The 19656-nt window shown below is 38.6% G+C and overlaps 1 protein-coding gene across 1 annotated transcript; it reads right to left on the bottom strand.

Moving 5' to 3' along the window:
• Positions 1-76: 76 nt before the first annotated feature.
• On the bottom strand, positions 77-18934 carry LOC111562705 (phosphatidylinositol transfer protein beta isoform-like). The gene is made up of 12 exons (XM_023261379.3): positions 18766-18934; positions 14141-14171; positions 7475-7620; positions 5525-5616; positions 5305-5312; positions 4909-4983; positions 4076-4159; positions 3787-3864; positions 3570-3680; positions 3302-3424; positions 1104-1155; positions 77-999 (listed from the first exon to the last, which is right to left on the bottom strand). The coding sequence occupies exons 1-11, from the start codon at positions 18780-18782 to the stop codon at positions 1114-1116; spliced, it is 807 nt and encodes a 268-aa protein (XP_023117147.2). The 5' UTR covers positions 18783-18934; the 3' UTR covers positions 77-999; positions 1104-1113.
• Between the last annotated feature and the right edge of the window lie 722 nt (positions 18935-19656).

Consider the following 19656-nt stretch of genomic DNA (forward strand, 5'->3'; position numbering starts at 1 on the left):
ATAAACAGGCAAAAACAAAGGAACAAATACACTGTCTTTAAGACACAATCATATAATTCATCAAAACAGAACTGCATCATGTGTCAATCATTTTTTTAATCTGCTCAGGTAGACATCATCACCAACACTCAAAACCTCAACCCAAAGGTATATATATTTATTTTTTATAAAGCAGCTGACATCTTTGTATTGAATTAAACTGACCACCTGATCAATTGAAAGTGTGGTCAGACCACAATTACCAGACAACTCTGAAAAGTGTATTAAATGTCCTCGTATCTTGTAGTTGAGTAAATCATAAGCTGTATTTTCATTGTCCCGGCCTCCATGTCACAATTAATCATATTTTTGGAAGAAATTTTCAGCAAAGGGCGATGAAGGAATTTCCAGTAGCTATGGATGCAGTTTGTGAGATCAGAGAATTAATGGCATTTTCTCAAAACCTCTGATGTGTGTTATACTACAGTTAATCCAATAAAAACATCTTAAAACCCTTCTGATGCTAAAGTTTTGTGGATGAGCATTGAGGACTGGCGGAAAATGTGTTTTGTTCTGGCAAGTAAACAATAAATCACTGAGAACTAGAAAACACAAAATTGAAGAAGAATAACAAAATCACTACCAGTTAATAACAATAAAAAAGGATTACAGTAATTAAAAGTGTTTCAGTGACAACCCAAACCTTTTTCCTAATGTTGTAAAATTTAAGAAGACAAAATAGGCATAAGCAAGAAAGCTTCATCTCCAAAACTGATTCCTCGACTTGCAAACTTGCCTCTTTAAAAACCCTAAAAGCTGCTGTAGTTGTATTCAACTGTAGTACATAAATACACACCATTGCTTTACAATAAAGAGCTCTTTTAAGAGCAAATTTTATTACAACGCAAGTGTGGTGTTCTTGATTATGCCTATCAAGTGGCTGCAGTGTCCGTCAGCCTGAGGAGTGGAGCCTTGGTGGAGCTTGCTCAATGAAGTCAAATCCTCCAGTTTCAGAGTGACCTGAAAAGGAAAACACAATATAGAGATAAATAAAAAGCCTGGGAAATTGTTATCAAATTAACAACAATGTCAAATGTCACCAAAACAATTAGTGCAATACTCACAGAGTCTTCACTATTCAGTTGACATGCCTCGGACTTCCTCATTCTTCCTCATCTACAAAATGCAGACACGTGTTACTGAGAAGTGTGCAGAGATTTAAAACTGTCTGTTATTGAGCACAAGCCCAACTGCTGGAGGCAAAACTGATGTGAAACACGACTGCTGCCAGAACAACTAAATATTTACCCTTTTCACATTGTACATAATCAGTTTTCATGTTGTTGTGAATTTTTAAACTTATAGGCAATACTTAGGGTGGTAATTAACTGTCTGCTCTATTTTTTTACTGATTACTTCCACAGAAATAAGGACTGATATGGCCAGTTCAGTACCTACACAGGAACAGAGCCTTTCAGTGATATTTGTAATGGGTTATAGATGCAGTTCATACTGTAGCCTCAGTGTAACGGTTATTATCAGGTTCAATCTGATAGGCATCAGTGAATATTTTTACCCAGTCTGGTTTGCTATCCACTCCACTTTCAGAATTTAAAAAGCTTATACAGCCCCTACTTCTGGACTGAAACATTCAACAGGCATTTCAAATGTCCTAAGAGCTACCTCAACTGTTTAACCGACTATAATCCTGGTGCTGCTAATTATGCAATACAGACTGTGCTGGTAAATTGGACTGCATAAATTCCTTGTCTTTCACTTAGCTTTACAATCAGCACAGTGGCAGTCTGAGATGGGTAGCAATGCAACAGTCCTCAGTGCTCGGTAAGGCATGATGCTTTTTCAAACTGAGACTCACTTTAAATGGATCTCCTAAATAGAATAATATAATCTGGTTCCAATTCACTGATTAATTACTGATGAGTGATAGGAGTCCTTAAAATCAATAAGGACTCCTGTCACTCCCACTGCAATATTCAGTACATATATAGTATTCAACCTCATGTGCAATATTGTAATTTAAATATTATTCTACTTTATTGCCCTGGTTTAAGCAAATTTGTCATTTTTTTAACAGTACTTTGTTTACACTTACTTTTACATAGTACTTCTTATACTTGTAGCATTTCATAATTAGAATTCTCAGATTTAGATTTGTTTCTTTATTCTTTTACTGTCTGTTGTTGTTGCTAGGTACTGCTCTCTCTAAACCAAGTCAAATTCCTTGTGTGCACTCACTTGGCAATAAAGGCTTTTCTGATTCTGATTAGGTAGAATCAGTTCCTTCGAACATCTTTTTTTTTAATTCAGACCTAAATATTCTGACTTTATTGTACTTTGAGTGGGGAAAATCATGTACTGTTTATATACACTACCGTTCAAAAGTTTGAGGTCACCCAGACAATTTCATGTTTTCCATGAAAACTCACATTTTTTTTTTTTTTTAAAAACTGCTTTTCTTTCAAAAATAAGGACATTTCTAAGCGACCCCAAACTTTTGAATGGTATTGTAGGTATAAGTTTAGACACTGCTGGGCTAATTACAAATTTTGTTGATTTTTTTGAGGCGAAAAGACATAAATTCAACCCCTACAGCAAACTGATCTTTAAAAAAACAAGAGCTTTCAAATGTTAATTCATGGGTCGCATTTAATGCTTTTCACTTTCTGTACTACTATGTATTTATCTTGCATTACTATTTAATTTTAACTGCATGTATTTTTGCTTGAAAATACAATTTTACTTCCATTTGATGTTTATTATTGTCTTAACCCTTGTATATTTGCAGTATACTCCCATAACTATTACTATTACAAAATAAAGGACCCACTTCAATATAACAAGCTTGTTCTGCCATTTAAATATGTGTGTGGACTTTCCCCTTTATGGGAAATGTGTAATTGTTCACTATATTTCTGATGTTGCTGCTGTTGTATTGATCATACTTTGACTAAACTGTGAAAAAAGGGACAGGGAAACAAAACTTGAAACCCACAGCCACACTACAGGCAAAAGCTGTGTCACATCTACATCACTGACTATCTTATTCAAGCTACATCAAAAATGTATGGTGTTATAACAGAAACACATTCTTATTTTAATGCCTTGATTTTGTGTAAATAGAGAAAACTGATATTAGATTTCTTGCTACATCAAAAGGAGATTTCGTGTTCAGTTTAGAAACAAAGGAAATATTTGTTGTTACAATGGCTGACAGATGGTGAACTAACGCAACACAACAGGCTAAACTTAGGTAATTGGTGCTCCAGGCTGCAGCAGTTTGCAGTATATGGTCCTCAGTCACCTCATCCAGCTCCTTCTTTGTCTCATCCTCCATTTGTCGGATGTCATCCATTGACAGATCGATCCATTTGTCCAACCAGCAAAACAGCTGTCTGTGGAAATGGGTAAAAATACGTTTCTCCACCTAAGTGAGGATGTGAGAAGGACAGTGTGAGCAAACAACACAAGAACCAATTTTTCTTTGCACAAAATTCAATATAAATTGGTCTACATATATCAAAAATCATATTTTCTGGGTGAAAACAAGACAAGATAAACAACCGTAATACCCCTTGAATGAAGGATTCAATATTGTTCTGGAGTCCCCACTGCTGGAACTTAACAGAGACGAGCTTATAGGCGCACATGTGTGGACAGTTGGGATTGTTGGCGAGCTCTTTCTGCAAACACACAGTGTCACGGACCAAATGAAGACAAAAAATCTCCAAACCTTTAAACTCAATGATTGAATTTCTTTAAAGAAGTGAGCCACAGTGAGATTAGTACCTTCCAGTCTGGTCCCAGAGGCCCTCTACCGGTCTTCGCTGATTTGAAGATGGCTGGATCCTGCTCTGGGTTGTAGTCCTAAACAATGAACGCAGTCAGGACAACGATAGCATGTAGCCATGGCAAATATGAAACCACCTGACAAGTTATTGTACTGAATGCTTTTGTAAACATACAGAGTGCGATGATAACCAGCTGTAATCAGGTATCAATCAGCTACTGATAGAAGTATTTGACCTGAAACCTGGGCATGTTTCTAAAAACATGCGGACATTTTTTCCCCACTTACCTTTGCATTTATGGCACTTCTGTCAGCAATGTCAATGTTGACAATTTCAACTTCATCCCATGCACTTTTTTCTAGTCCATGCACCTGCAGAGAGGACAAAAATCAAACCTTCAAGTTAGATCTGTTGCTCAGTAAAGGTGAGGAACAAACATCAGCCTTGATGCTTGTAAGTTCAGTTACAAGACTGTTAGCCCACAACTAGTACGGAGAAAAATAATAAAATTTAAACTTGCTGTGTGTTTCAACCTCACTATCAGATTTTTAAACACACCATTTACAATTAATGTAAGCTCTGCAATGTAATGATCCTACTTAGATGACACACTTTAGTTCTAGAGTTTTTAGTTTACATAAGACTTGACTCCAAATCCATGGCCAACCAGGATAAATATTTATTTATAATGAGACAGAACTTGTCTTTTTAGATTTATTGTCAGAAATCATTCATACAGAAATATGAATTTAACCTTTTCCAAGTCATAATAAAGAATTCAGAACAAAACCAGGCTCACTGATTAAACATGTAATGAGACCAAATTTCAAATAAAGACACATCAGAGGCCCTTTTTGTGTTCCTCTCTGCTGGACGATTTTTGCTGACTTATTTCAGATGAAGATGTTTTTTCTTACAAATTCAAAACGATATTGGTGTTAAAAAATAAAATAATAAAACTACTCTTCAATAAAAGTATCAATAATCTTTTTATTGATTCTGATAGATATAAAATATTAAATTGAGGGCCGGATCTAATTTGAGTTTGACATGTCTGGTTTACATGAGGGGAAAGTATGACCCCAAGAGGTGAGCTTTATTTAGAAACACCTTGACTTACATTGTTCTGATCTCCCATATCAGGTTTGTGCCACGTCTCGATCTTAATCATGAACTTGTCTTTCATGTACTTATTCTGTAAGCATGGGAGAGAGACATAATGGTGTTAGTCAGTCATACTGTTGTTCTGGATGCACACATGAAGTGACTGCATGGTAGTTTGTGAAAACGAAGTGTCATTTAAAATAAATAATAAATACAGTCATTTAAAATTGGAGCCATTTCATGTTTCATCACGTAAAGCTAAATAAAGTTTCACCAAATACTTTACTCGCCCACAGCCTCATCATTAAAACAGGCCTTTATGTACAATAAACCATGTATAAAGTCAAACATGTATATAAAGTTTAATTAGAACTTCTTTTGGACACTCAGAATGAGTGAAATGAGTTCTTACTGTAAGGACTGCATCAGAAGAAGAGGTGGGCCGTGATAGGAGGAGACCGCATCAGAAAGACAAGGAGAGACAAGCTTTTAGACCATTCACAAATTTAAAATGTCAACCTTTGTATTTCCACAACACACAAACCAAGCAGCTGGTGCTGACCTTTACTGTACACTGACTGAGAATGGCTGCTAACCCGTACGCAGTGTGGGAGTTAGTGTGTGCGACTCACTGGTTCGACAGTAAGGATATGCATTCCAGGCCTCCTCATGAAGTTCCAGAGAACCTTTGGGCGCGATCATGCGAACAATACCTGGCACCTTACTGCAGAGACATAAACAGGCACTGATGTAGTCACAGAAGACCAATTCTTGGAGCTGAATTTATTCACACACTTCTGCTATTTTAATTATAGCAAAGCAGGACTGTTTCTGCTTTTGTGGTTTTCCGTATATCAACATCCTGTATGTTGTTCTTTATTCCTCTAGACCCCAACCTGATTCTGAGTGTTCTTCACTCCCATCTCATTTTTCAAGTCCTACACCTTTATGGAAACATTGCACCCTGACAAGAAGAGGAGAACTCAAAAATGTCTTTTGTGCAGTTTAACAAAATTTATAATCCTATATGTAGTTTTAAAAAACTAAATTTTTTTTTGCAATATTTGAAAAAAATAACACAGGAATCAACGCATAGAAGATTTTTCTAAATGCAGATAAGTAATACTGGAAAAACTCTATATAACTTTTTTTACTACATACATTTTAAGTTTTTTTCATACTTGTTTCCTCTCTGCTTTGTGTAAAAACGACCTGCACCTCAGCCGAAAAGTTCCAGAATTTTTGTCAAAAAGGTCGCAGCTGAGTTACCAGTGACTTAGCTGTTGCAACTACTTTTTGTTATTCCGCTAAGGAACGCGGCGGAGTTATGTGACGATCGACGTACGTTTGTCCATCTGTTTGTCTGTCGGTTTGCAACATTGCTCAGAAACGGACTAATGGAGTTGGATGAAATTTTCAGGGAAGATCAGAAATGACACAAGGACCAAGTGATTAGATTTTAGCAGTGATGCAGCTTATAGTCTGGATCCATAGATTTGTTAAAGATTTCTCCATCATTGTGAGATAGCAGCACGGCGTCACTGTAACTATGACAACAAGTGAACACTAAGTCTGCTGCCTGCTGATGATCACATGATTGTGATCCTACTACAAATCCACCACTGTGGACTTAGCTGTCGGAAATCATACAAGGAAGAATTGAAAAAATTGTGGGGGTGTTTGAGTCCCATCAATTCCCGCCGCCCATATTTAGGTCACGCAATTTGGTATCCGTACATAACGTACACATGCATAACACACATCTGTGCTCAGTACAAGGTCAGTTTGTTTGTAGGTACATCTATATTAAATGGCCACATTCTATGTTGCTGTGATTTCTGATCATCAATAACTAATAAACAAATGCTGCATTTCTGACAATGCCACATGGGGGAATGAACAACCTTGGTGGAGTACACCCTTGTGTCATTTCTGACCTTCCCCAAAAATTTCATCCAAATTCGTTACTCTGTGTTTGAGTAATGTTGCAAACAGACAAACAAACCAATGTCGATTGTCACATAACTCCGCTGCGTTCCTTGGCGGAGTAATAATTTAGACCAACATTGGTTGAGACCAAGATCCCAAAACAGACCCTCCTGGTGGGAGGGGTGAAATGGGGGTAAAATAGCAAAACATAGATTGCACTTTGTGTCATCATTTTTCAGCCAGTTTCTACTAGATCAGTCGTCACACAGTCCATTAAAGTGGCTTTTAGTTGCACAAAAGCAAAGCTATTGTCATCAGTTTTTCACAACTTTTAGAATAGAATAGAATAGAATAGAATAGAATATTCTTTATTGTCATTATACAATGTATAACGAGATTGCAGAGCTTCTCCTTTTCAGTGCAAGGAAATCTTAAAGATAGTGCAAAAACAATCTATTTACATATATACAGTATAAATAACGCTTCTAAATTATTTCTAATTCCATAACGACATTAGTTGCAAATCATAAACCCTTTATTGGGGATATCTTATTAGAAAGTGGTACAATCATTTCTGTGTGTTTCTGCTACTTTCTAAGTAGTGGTGTGAGCAGTACATAGCTGTGTGCATGAAACAATGCTGAGCTGCCTACCTGTGCAGGTGGTAGATTTTATGAGTGTACTGTCCCTTCTCTCCGTTGTTCTCATAGGGCTCGTTCTTCAGCACCTCTACACCTTCTCCTCCACCCGTCTCATTCTTACTGGCTTCTGCTACTGCGTAAAGCTGGCCCACTTGGTACTGGAAGGACAAAGGAAGAGAGCCTGGTTATGGTTGGTTACACAAGTATGTCACTGTTACTAAGCTTGGGGTCACTTAGAAACGTTCTTATTTTTGAAAGAAAAGTAGTTTTATTTCAACGAAGGTAACATTAACTGAATCAGAAATCCAGTCTAGACATCGTTAACGTGGTAAATGACTATTCCAGCTTGAAACAGCTGATTTTTAATGGAATATCTACATAGGGGTACAGAGGAACATTTCCAGCAACCATCACTCCTGTGTTCTAATGCTACATTGTGTTAGCTAATGGTGCTGAAAGGCTCATTGATGATTAGAAAACCCTGGTGCAATTATGCTAGCACATGAATAAATGTGAGTTTACAAGGAAAACATGAAATTGTCTGGGTGACCCCAAACTTTTGAACAGTAGTGTAGATATGCAGTAATAAAAATACATAAGTTTTCTTGCTTTGAAGTACACTACCAGTCAAAAGTCTGGACACATCTTCTCATTCAGTGCTTTTTATTTATTTGTATTATTTTCTACATGGTAGATCAAAACTGAAGATTAACATTTTTGTGTACAACATAATTCCATATGTATTCTTTTATAGTTTTGACATCTTCAGCATTAATCTACAATGTAGAAAATAATGAAACAAAAACCACTGAATGAGAAGATGTGTCCAAACATTTGACTGGTAGTGTATGTGTTGCTGTTTGTATTTCAGGAGCCAAACAGCAACACATACTACCCTTTAGTGATGAGCTTCTGTCTCTGGTTGAAGGTGTGCTCTAATTAGAGGTGTACGATATACATGCATGAACCTGTACAGTTAAGCTGTGGCTCATTTTAAAGGTTCTGTAACCACTTTCCCAGTGGCAGATTTACATTAGTCAACTATAAGTGACCACAGGATCAAATGTTGAACTGACTTTTTAAAATAATTTCATCTAGAGCAAAGTATTGAACAATAACATGAATGTAATAGCTTGTGATTAGTGTGATGTTAAGCAAAATACAGGAATAAACACAAGGAATTTGTGTTTTGAATGATTACATTCACTCACTGGTGCCAAGTATATGAAGCTTTATTCAGCACATCCATTTTTTAGGAAAAATTTCAGTGCAGGCGACGTCAAACGCATCTCGTAGGCTCGGCTATAAAAGCATGAAGGCATTGTGAATGCAGCACAGGCTCCAAGCTTAACAGGCTTGTTAATGTTTCTTTGTAAATGCATCACAAAAAAAGAAACCATCAGATGAGTGAATGACTATGAAAGGAATGTGTTGCCGTCTTTTATCTTTACAAGAAAAATTGATGTACTTCACTGTGCCACTCAGCTAGCGACAACTCAGTGAAATGTTTTCTAGCATGTGACTCAAAGCGTGACTTAACATGACTCAAATTACACACCCTGAATGTCGACTCCATTTTCCACATTCGCTGCTGTTTTTATTGGTTCTTTTGAATGATGCTTTAATGAGGACTGAATCCTCAAGTGCTGAAACGTACGTTTCTAAACTTCAAGCAGATTATTTGAATATTCTGTTTCCTCACATGGATAATAAAAGTGGGGGAAGCGTCCTTTCTGGGGCGCTCCAGCAGCACGACGTCTACAGTTGGAATCATGACAAATTAACAAGTCGAAGGTCTTAGAGCTGTACTAATCAGTCCCTCCATGAATTCAAGAAGTTGCAATCGCAACAATTAACGCAAATTCAACCAACCACTGTGAATTCTGTACGAGCTTGCAATTTTGTCCAATCACCACAACTTCTCCGCAATTTTGGCCCACCTCACATGAGTTCCACCAATCATAGCAGTCCCCAGCGCAAACGCAATGCACATACGTCACCGGATTTACTTTCTTGTTTATGGTTTGAAGATGCAGACATGTCCCATTATAATGTCTCTCATTTACAAACAAAAATTACTGCTCAAGACTGTGAAAAACAATTAAATCCCTGATGTTCTTCACCAAAGCGGAGGTAAACTGTTTTACACCCGTGCAATACTGTGGTGGAATACAAACAAAAATCATCCACTGACAAACACTTTTCTACCGCTAAACATACTATGAGAATGGCTGAAAGGAGCGGATCACAGACCAGACAATTGAAGGAAGCTGTTGTATCCAGATCTGTTGTAGCCCTGAAAGAATGAAGGTAAGTTAGATTAATTAATTGACGTGGCAAGCTGTGGGCATGTGTGTGTGAATATGTGTGTGCCAGGAAGTGAAATTAACTTTTTAAACCACTGACATACGTCCAAATATGATTCATTCAATAGTAAATTATCATTTTGTGCCTTAAATCTACCAACCACTTCATGTTAAACCAGTATCTGTGGTGTCCCAGCTTGTGTAAATGGGTTGGAGTGTTAAAGAATTAGTTTAGGAATAAATATTGTCAATTAAAATGTTGAAACATGTTCTAAAAGCTAAAATGCAACTTTTTAGAAATTGTCACATTCTCCCGCAATTTCATCGCAACAAATACGCTTAAAACATTGCAACTTACATTGCAATTTTTTAGAAAAGCTGCCGCGAATTCAGGCATTTTCGGCCGCAACAATCTTAAAAAAACGCCCGCGAATTCCTGGAGGGACTGACTAATAATTTTTTCATGATCATTGGTTGAAATGAAGAGTGCAATGTATTTGCTTTAAGTCAGAAAGTCACAGAATCATCACCAAGTCTGTGGTGTTGTTTTCAGCAAAGAATAAATAAACCCAATGTACACTACGTGCCCACCAGCAGAAAACCACCACACATAGTTAGCAAATAGCTGAGAAATATAGTGCATGAAAGATATTTTTCTCAGGAGTTGAACTAACCATGTGGACAGAAACGTGCCTCCAAATAAATGCTAACGTTGCTCTGTGTCTGTTGGATGTGGGAAAAGGCATGCAGTGTTTACAACAAGTTCTGCTGCCCCCAAGTGGCCACAGAATGCATGAGCGCAGCCTTGTGTTCTCAGACGTCTAAATGTCTGCTGTGAAAAGATCCACTGGTTGGAATGAATACAAGAAAATGTGCCCTTTTCTGTAACATATTTCGTAAGAGGCACATTTTATCTCATCCATTAAGTTTTTATTTTATCCCAGACAATAACACGATCATATCTACTTAAAAAAAAAAACAACACCTCCCTCTTGTCACTACATTTGCCTCTGGCAAAGTAGCAGCTCAACTGCTGAGAATGGGATTTAGATGATTTCCAAATCAACTATTTCCCTTTTAGGTGTTTCATCACTGGGCTTAGCTTGTCTCGGTAGACACTATAAATCTGTCAAAATAATAAAACACTACTATAATAACCAAATAAAAGACTCAGGAGAATAAAAAGTTCAAAGAGCCGTGCTGAGAATCCCTCTGTCCTGACCTCAGTTAACCATTCATGTAAATGACTGTGAGTTAACCATTTTCCTGTATTTCCCAAACACAGACGTGAGCAGCAGAAAAGCAGCAGAGTAAGCCCTTTTGACGTTGTTCCCCCCGTCTTCCTCTTCTTCTTCCCTCTCCCTAACCCCTCCTGAGTCAGGCAAAAATGTTGTGACACTGGAAAGAGTGACTCACATCGATGGTGCCGTCAGTCTGGACACGCACACAGGCACACGCACACGCACACACACACACACACACACACAGGAAACCTTTTTGACAATTTTAGGTTGCTTTCTACGATGCTAAAACATTTGCTTGATTGGTGTCTGTGTGATTATTTAGTATTTGAGGATTTTGGTGACAGTTACACAGACAGTACACATCTGCTGGACAAATAAAACCTTGTAGTTGAGTAAAGCTGAGCCCTCCTCTCCTAGAGACAGAACGCTGCTCCAGGCCAGTGACCTATTTTGGTAGCTGTGGATGCTCAGCCTCGCCACTGTGAGTAGGAACTGAAGAATGTGACTTGCCGTGTATAACTAGTATGTCTTGTCATTGTCAAGGACAGTCAGACGTAATACAGGCTTTACGTGCAACTCCAGGGTGGGAACACAACATTCAGCTGCAAGCAACAATCAGTACAGCACAAAGACAACATGTTCAGGCAAAGCGTTCAGTCTGCTGGATACGTCAGAATAAAGGAAAACTGTTGATTTGCATCATGCCATTCACTGACATAACTGAGGTTCAGACTGTGAACAGACGATTTATTGCTTTATAATGACAAAAAGAAGCACTGGATTCTGCATTTAGTCTGCAAATAACCATTATGAATGACTTATGTTTCCTTGTTACTACTTCAGAATTGCGAATGTAAACTTTTACATCTGCAAATATTTTTCCATTTAATTAGGGCTACAAATATCAACAATTTCAATTTTCTATTACTAAGCTGGCCTTTTGTCTTCATTAATAAGAAAAAAAAAAGATTTTTTTTTGAAGAAATGAACCCTGGGGACATCTCAGGTGATCAACTATTGGCTTAGATAAAATAAATAAAGAAAGAAATATTTTAGAAGCAGAGTTTAAAGACGAAGGCACAAAACAGATAAGTTGGGTTTAATCAAAGTTACTATAAAGTTACATTTTGGGAAGTGCGGGATGTATGTTTTTGGATCTCACACTAGTAAAGCACAGTGGTAAAATGGTTTGCACTGTTGCCTCACAGCAACAAAGTTGTGTTGAGTGAGCGGGTGGAGTTGTACAGTTCAGGTTTGTAGGAGACCACAGTGATGAGCTGCTCCACTACTCAGATATGGTTGAAGCGATGAGAACCACAGCAGTGGACATTGTATTTCTTCTAAGAGTGGGATGAGAAGATTGGTACCTCTCTCATGTCTGTGCAGTAAGTATGAAGATCATCTTAGTAAATATGAGATTATATTCAACTTTCTTGTCATTCACCACAAATGGTACAAATAGTACGACAACAAAAAGCAGAGGAGAGAATGGAATCAGTGACAGTTAGAATGACTCAGAAAAAGAGGAGACTGTCCCAAATCGTCAAATTATTCCTTTAACTATATCCATCCATCCATTATCTATACACCTTAATCCTCATTAGGGTCATAGGAGAGCTAGAGTCTATCCAAGCTGACTTAGGGTGAAGGCAGGGGACACCCTGGACAGGTCACCAGTCTATCACAGGGCTACATATAGAGACAAACAAGCACAGTCACAATCACACTTACGGACAATTTAGAGTTACCAATTAACCTCAGCATGTTTTTGTACTGTGGGAAGAAACCGGAGTATCTGGAGAAAACTTATGAAAGCACAGGGAGAACATGCAAACTCCATGCAGAAAGACGCCAGGAAGGCCGGGACGCGAACCGAGGATCTTCTAGCTGCAAGGCCAAAGTGCTAAATCAAACTATTCCTTTAAATATATTCATTAATTTAAAAACTAATCATTTTAACTTTATTAAATACGATGCCCAAGAAATAAGCAGTAGAAGTAACAGAAATCCAACACTGAGCACTTCCATTGGACAACAACTCTAGTTCTGACAACTTGTAACCCACCAGTCTCATTTCCAAACTGTTGCAGACTCACATCTGACAGACACATGGATTAACTAGAAGGAAATCAGAGCACACCCCTCCTTCATTCACACTTGATCCAGCTCATGATGTTGTAAGCGCCACACACAATTACTCAGCTAACACAAGAATCAAGTGTTAACCATCCAATGTTTGGCCCTGAAAGGGATCAGAGGAAAAGCCGGTTGTACAGCTAACGATATGTTAGATGGCTTACAGAAACACTGGCTGCTGCTTTGTGTTAAGTAACGGAAAAAACAAAGAGTTCTGTGTTGTATGGGACATTTGGATTAAAATGTAGAATCAGAAAATAGCAGAAAGGAAGGCGTTCACTTATAAGCACAGTGAGGAATGTTAAATGAAACTGAAGGTTTTCTCATGAAGCACAACTCTAATAAAGCAGACAGGTAAAGAGGTGGAGGCTGCACTCTTAGAGATATGGGAACTGCTAAGGTAGATTAAACACAGCTAAATACATTCTGGCCCTGATATGAAGTAAGCGTTTCAGCTGCAAGGGCATCTAAAGGTAGATTACAGTGACAGTCCTGAGTGTCTGCACACACACTGCACTGAGTGGCAGCCACTTAGTGCAGTATGTGTAAAATCCCATCCAGTGTGTTGTGCATTTTATCATCTCCAAAGGCAGTAAGATCTGACACACGCTGATAACTGAAGTATGTTGATGAGCAACCAAAAGAATGTTAAACAGTATCCCAGTGAGGAACCGTCACAGAGGAACATCAACTAAAGCAGAGAAAAGGTAAACTGGTACTGAAAATGAGACAATCTAAATGATAATGAGTTATTGTGAAATGGAGACTGGAAAAAAATCACCTTTTTATTCACAGAATGAGCAGAAAAATACAAAATCTTCAAGTCAGTAATATCAAATAATACAGCGATTCTGAAGCACCACTGAGAATGTAATGGGAAACATGAAATTGTCTGGATGACCCCAAACTTTTGAACGGAAGTGTGCATTCTGCAGATGTCAATTATCACATGCTGTCACAGATAAAATTAAAGTAAACAGATGACTCCTTACCTCCTCCACTGAAATGGGCAGGACAATCCGGCTATGAGAGATAGAACAAACAAAAAGGCATTAATTAGGACAATAACATATCCCATTCAGTGAAACAAACACAACACTGACAGGTGTACTGTTGCCCAACAACAGGTGGAGGATAATGTTTTTACAGGTCAGTGTATCTACCTTTTCTTTAGGTCTTTCTAATCCCTTAATCTCAGCACATCAATAAACAGCCACAAAAATTAGCACAATAAAACCAACCTGCAGCTGAATTTATTTGAAAACTACTTCTACACATAGAATTTAACTCATCATTTTGGACAATCATGTAAAAGATGGACGCAGCCACCGAGACGTTGCCCTTTGATTCATGGGTGGCCATTGTAAAGTCCTAAAGGTTGGAATTCATTCGTAACCATCTTGGTCTTTTGAAACCGTACATGATGAGGGAGGTGGATCTGACTGAGAACTCAAGGACATTACGCATGGTGATAGGGTAGCAACCTGTCAATCATAAGGTAGCCCCTCCCTAAAACCTAGCCTGCTTTATCATCTATTTTTCTCTAAATGGGACTTTAAGTTTAACAGCGAACATAATGCTGTACTAGAAAAGTCTTGAAACTAGCGATTGATGCCTGAAACTCAGTAGTAAAATGTTTACTGAGGTAACAAACCGAGGACAAAGTGGAGTCATTTTCTCAAAGACTTTCTACATAATCAGAACTCTTTGTTGCGACCAGATGAGTCGCCCCCTACTGGCTGTTAGAAGAATGGCAGTTTAATGCACTTCTCTGTTGGACTTACTTTCTAGATTTGGCAGCTACAACAATCTTATATATACAGTACAGCAAGTATATGGACAATCCATTTATTATTTTTTTGTCTTAGATGAGTAGACTGTAACAACTCTCATATCCTTAAGATAGCAGATTTTACCTACCAACCTCTCAAGTTCACAAATTACACTTTGCGTCTTTAATCTGTACAAAAACTACAATGTGAATGAGAATGTTGTAGATGCCTGTAGATCCATTCATATCACTTCGTAGTTCCCTGCAAAAGCAAATGATGCACTGTGTAGGGAAGAACTGAACAATGGCTCATCAGTTCGTTGGACGTTGACACGAAGGATTACCCATGAGTCATTGCATCTTGCGAGTGTGCCAAACAAAAAAGGGTGTGCATGCAAAGGCTTATCATTGATTTGACTAGTTAGGTGACAAATTTACATAAAAACCGTACTCTAATAATCTATAAATCAAATTATTGAATGTCTCTAGGCAACCAAGCTTGTTGTCCTCATAACTAGCCTCCTAGCAATGCTGACTAGCGTTGGTTTGGCTAACATAGTTGGGTTATCTGGGAAATCATTGCTAAAACTAACCCAATCACATTTAATCACAAGTTACATGGAATTCTACTCTATGATTTTAGTGTTATCAGTCTTTAGCAATATTTTTTTTTTCAGTGGTGTGGAAAGCTAACAGTCGAAGCAACGGGTACGGGAGTGATTGTGCTACCATGGTATCACACATAGGAAGTGATGTCTGCGTTGTTGCAGGGACTTCCTCATGGAGGAATTTTGTCGAGGGTAATTCCCTTAATAGACATTTCCTGGTTACCTGGTAACTGCTTCCTACCAAGAAAGAATACAACACATAACTTTCAGTACAAAGGCCAGTTACAGGGTTTTTTTGGGTTTTTTTTGGAATACAGCATTTTTATGAATAAACAAAAACGACAACATATGCCATTTTAATTAGTTTTAGAGGTGGATTTTGCCATCTTTACCCCTATTTCTAGTGTTTGTGCTAAGCTAAGCTACCTAGCTTCTTACTCCAGCTAAAGGCATATATTCAGGAAACACACTGTTTTCTCAAGTAACTCTAAGTGAAAAGTCCACCTAATGCTTTACCCTTTAAGCAAATCAGGAAGCTGTGAAATAATTTCAGTGAGTTTAGTATGTATTTCACATACTTTAATTACTGCTTGCCAAGAAGCTATAATAAAGACCAAATTCTGGGTCTCAAAAGAGGCGGATGAAAAAATTTAATATAAATCTAAACTGAAGAAGCAGAAGCTGAGATATCCTTATTTTCAAACTCCAGAAGCACAGACGACATTTCCTATAATGCAACAGAGTTTTAATTGGGCAACACCTGTCTCGTAAAATGTCTTTCAAACCCACACTTTCAATTCAGTTTTCACAGGCTGCACTGAGCTCCTCGTGATGAGCTAACTGAAGCTCGTGTAAAATCTGAGGACACTGACATGTATTGGATTTGAACCCACATAATAAATCTAACTGCTACATAAATGTGACATGGAGACCACAATCATCCAATGCAACTTCAGCAGAAAAAAAAAAAAATCAGCAGAAACAGTGACATCAGGTCACTTGGCTAGCCTGTGTGAGGCGACAGTCACTTCAACCAAGGACTAATAAAACCACCGTTAGCATCAGCACCTGGACATGCAGCCATAAAGGCACAATCAGCTGGCTTTATGGACAATAGCTAAAATGTTACTTTTCACTGCATCTTGGAGGCATTATAGCTTCACAAATTCTAAAAATAGCTCCATGAAACTTCCAAGGCTGAAAAATGGAATGTGTCAAATACAGCAAAACTGCCCCAGTTTAGTACCTGTGACATAGATTAATCCATCCATCCATTATCTATACACCGCTTAATCCTCACTAGGGTCGCGGGGGGGGCTGGAGCCTATCCCAGCTGACTCGGGCGAAGGCAGGGGACACCCTGGACAGGTCGCCAGTCTGTCGCAGGGCCACATAGATTAATATAAATGCTTATTTCTACCCTGGATGTGGTATCTAGTTTAGTGTCTAGAACAAGTTATAGCATGAAGGTTCTCATTTTTACCTACTTTTTGATACTTTTGATACTACTGCTTTAGATAGTGACACCTAAGTGGATGTAAAATTGATCTGGTCCGCTCTTTTTAATAGAATTCAAATGTGTTTTTCTGGAATGAAAATCGAGTGCATCTCTCTCTTCTACTTATTAAGGTTTGATGGCTCAAAACTGCTGAAAACATAAACCAAAACATAATTTCAACCAACATGTACTTCAAGAGCCTTTAACTGTTTACAGTATGAAGGCCAACTTTTGTGCAGCTTCACTGAATATACTTAAGTTACTGTACAATTTTTTTTAATGATTTAATTGGGTCTGATGGGGGGCACTGATTGATTTTTCATAGAATGACCTAATAATGTATATACAGCTCCTCTCAAGGACCTGACTTTTCACACCCCGCACAATAACATCAGGCGTTAAAATGTTAATCAGTGGCCTGTGAGAGAACAGTGCACTGACACTGATTTATAGCTTTATAGAATGAACACTGGGAAGCAGTAAAGCCGGTAGTTTTGCTGGTGTCCTACTGTCATAGGACCACAGAGATGAGGAACAGGAAATTACAAAGCTGCAATCAAGACCGCCGCTGCACAAGAGCAAACAAGCCTGAAACATTTAGTGGAAACCCTGCATGTGTGTGTGTCTTTTGTGCATCCTTCTCTTGTGTGCCATGATACAATAGCCAATTAATCGCCACCTGTTGCCGGTCTAGCAGGGCCTGAATATTTCATTAGAACAGATCAGAGTGGAAGAGGAGCTCCCAGGCAGGAGCATGACGGCTGGTGTGATGAAGAAGAAACACGTTTGGCTGCACAAAAAAGACAGTTTATAAGGTCTTTGTCTGTTATAGACCACAGGCAGTTTTTAAAGCATGAGCCGATCCTTCCTAGCACAGATTTCTAGCGTGGCTGAGCCTTCTAATGAACTTTGCACTGCAGTCAGATGACAGCTACATGTCAATGATGTGCATATGACACGAGAGATATAAAGTGCCTGGCTCAGGAGTCAAAGGAACGCAGAGATAAATAGGGTCACTAATTTAGTGACGTCTCTCAATCAGGCCCTTTGAGGCACATTTGTGATGCTTGACTACAGAAATAAATCCATAAGTTCCAATGCTTCCCAACTCAAAATTACCCCAAACTCTGCCCAAGCAGTTCCCTATTTGAAATGGTTTCCCTCATAAATTCAAGGCCTGATGAAATATGAACTGATGCACTTTATAAACAATTGAGAGGAGTTGTCCATTGGGCTTGTGTTACTACCTAACCCAGCACACTGAGAGGATCTCTCACTTCCTCCTTCCTCCGAGCTGCTCTGTAATGTCAGCACAACCACTGACTTCGGTCGATAGACTAATAGAAACCTACACTTTTGACTGAATCACACCGCTGTTTTCGGTTTAAAACTCAACCCATCTGTGCCGAATTTACATTCACTCTCTTATTATTCCAAAAACTTCCCTACTTCCACAGGAACTGTTTTCTACTTTTGGTAACAACCAAACAAAGTTTAAAACGTCCGAACAGTAAAGGGACTTCTGAGAGTCCAACAACTCAACAAGTTACGGTGCTGAAACACCCTCAGACCGAAAAAAAACTTAGCTTAGCGAAATAAAGATGAATTCTGGAGAAGAATAGCTCTACCCTGAGCACATTTTGACAACATTTTAGAAGCGTTCAAAAGGATTACCGACCGTGTGTTTCGTTTTTCTATCTGATAAAAAAAACGTCGTTTTTAAAAAGTTAAGATACTCACAATTCTTTAATCAACATGTTGACTGTGTCTCCGTAATAACAGCAGCGTCTGACAGAGAAAATCCACGAAAAAAAGCTCCTTTAAAGCTGACAGGAGTCGTTCATTCACCGCCTGACACTGTTTTTCACTCCAGGGTTTCTTCCTGAAAGACGCCGTGTGTGAGCGGAGGGGCGCGGCGTCAGGAGAGGAGGAGACTCCCACCTTAGCTCCAGGTAGCTCCGTGAGGCGTTCAGGTGCAGTCGGTACACCTTCAAACAGTGTCACCAACATGAACTTTAACTTACTTCTCCTTTTAACTGCTGTTATACAAGGTGCATATCCTGGCTGTTCTACCTATTCAAGTATTGCTAGCATTTTTTGTCCATAATAATCATGATATAATTAAGAATAATAGTGGAGTACTGGTTGATAATGTAACTGTTGTGGCGTAAAGCAGAAAGAGCCCCTCGTCACTTGCGTACACATCCTTAGGAGCCTAACAGATGGGATTTCATGTCTGATAAGCCTACAAATAGAGGTTATAATCATGCATGGGGTCACATGTTCTCTCAGGGTTGTGTATTTTTTTTCTTTACTGCTGAATATATAATCAGTGATCATCAGTTGGTACACAATGATAGTGTATTTCTTTTTGTCTTCTTAGAGGGAGGAGTGAGTGTGTCAAGGCCCCACGGCGTTAAAACCAGTACAGGGAGAAACCGTCAGCTCTAGTTCGACCCGTTTACTTAGGATGACTCAGTTTTTGTCCACTCTGAGGAAGCTGAGTTGGCTGCCCGACAGGTTTTCCTACAGGATCAACTTGTGTCACTTCTTTACGAACTACGACTGAGGTCATTCCAAGAAAAATCAGAGTGCCTCCCAAGTGACTCCTCAGAATCAGCTGGGGGGTTT

The sequence above is a fragment of the Amphiprion ocellaris genome, chromosome 7 (assembly GCF_022539595.1).
Source record: "Amphiprion ocellaris isolate individual 3 ecotype Okinawa chromosome 7, ASM2253959v1, whole genome shotgun sequence".
Classification (NCBI taxonomy): Eukaryota; Metazoa; Chordata; class Actinopteri; family Pomacentridae; genus Amphiprion; species Amphiprion ocellaris.

What these genes read in the sequence shown, in the direction of transcription:
- LOC111562705 (XM_023261379.3), bottom strand. An exon ending in ATATGGGAGATCAGAACAAT is followed by an intron (nt 4,160 to 4,908) that starts GTAAGTCAAGGT and finishes TCCTCTCTGCAG; the next exon opens with GTGCATGGACTAGAAAAAAG. An exon ending in GAAGTGCCATAAATGCAAAG is followed by an intron (nt 3,865 to 4,075) that starts GTAAGTGGGGAA and finishes TTCATTGTTTAG; the next exon opens with GACTACAACCCAGAGCAGGA.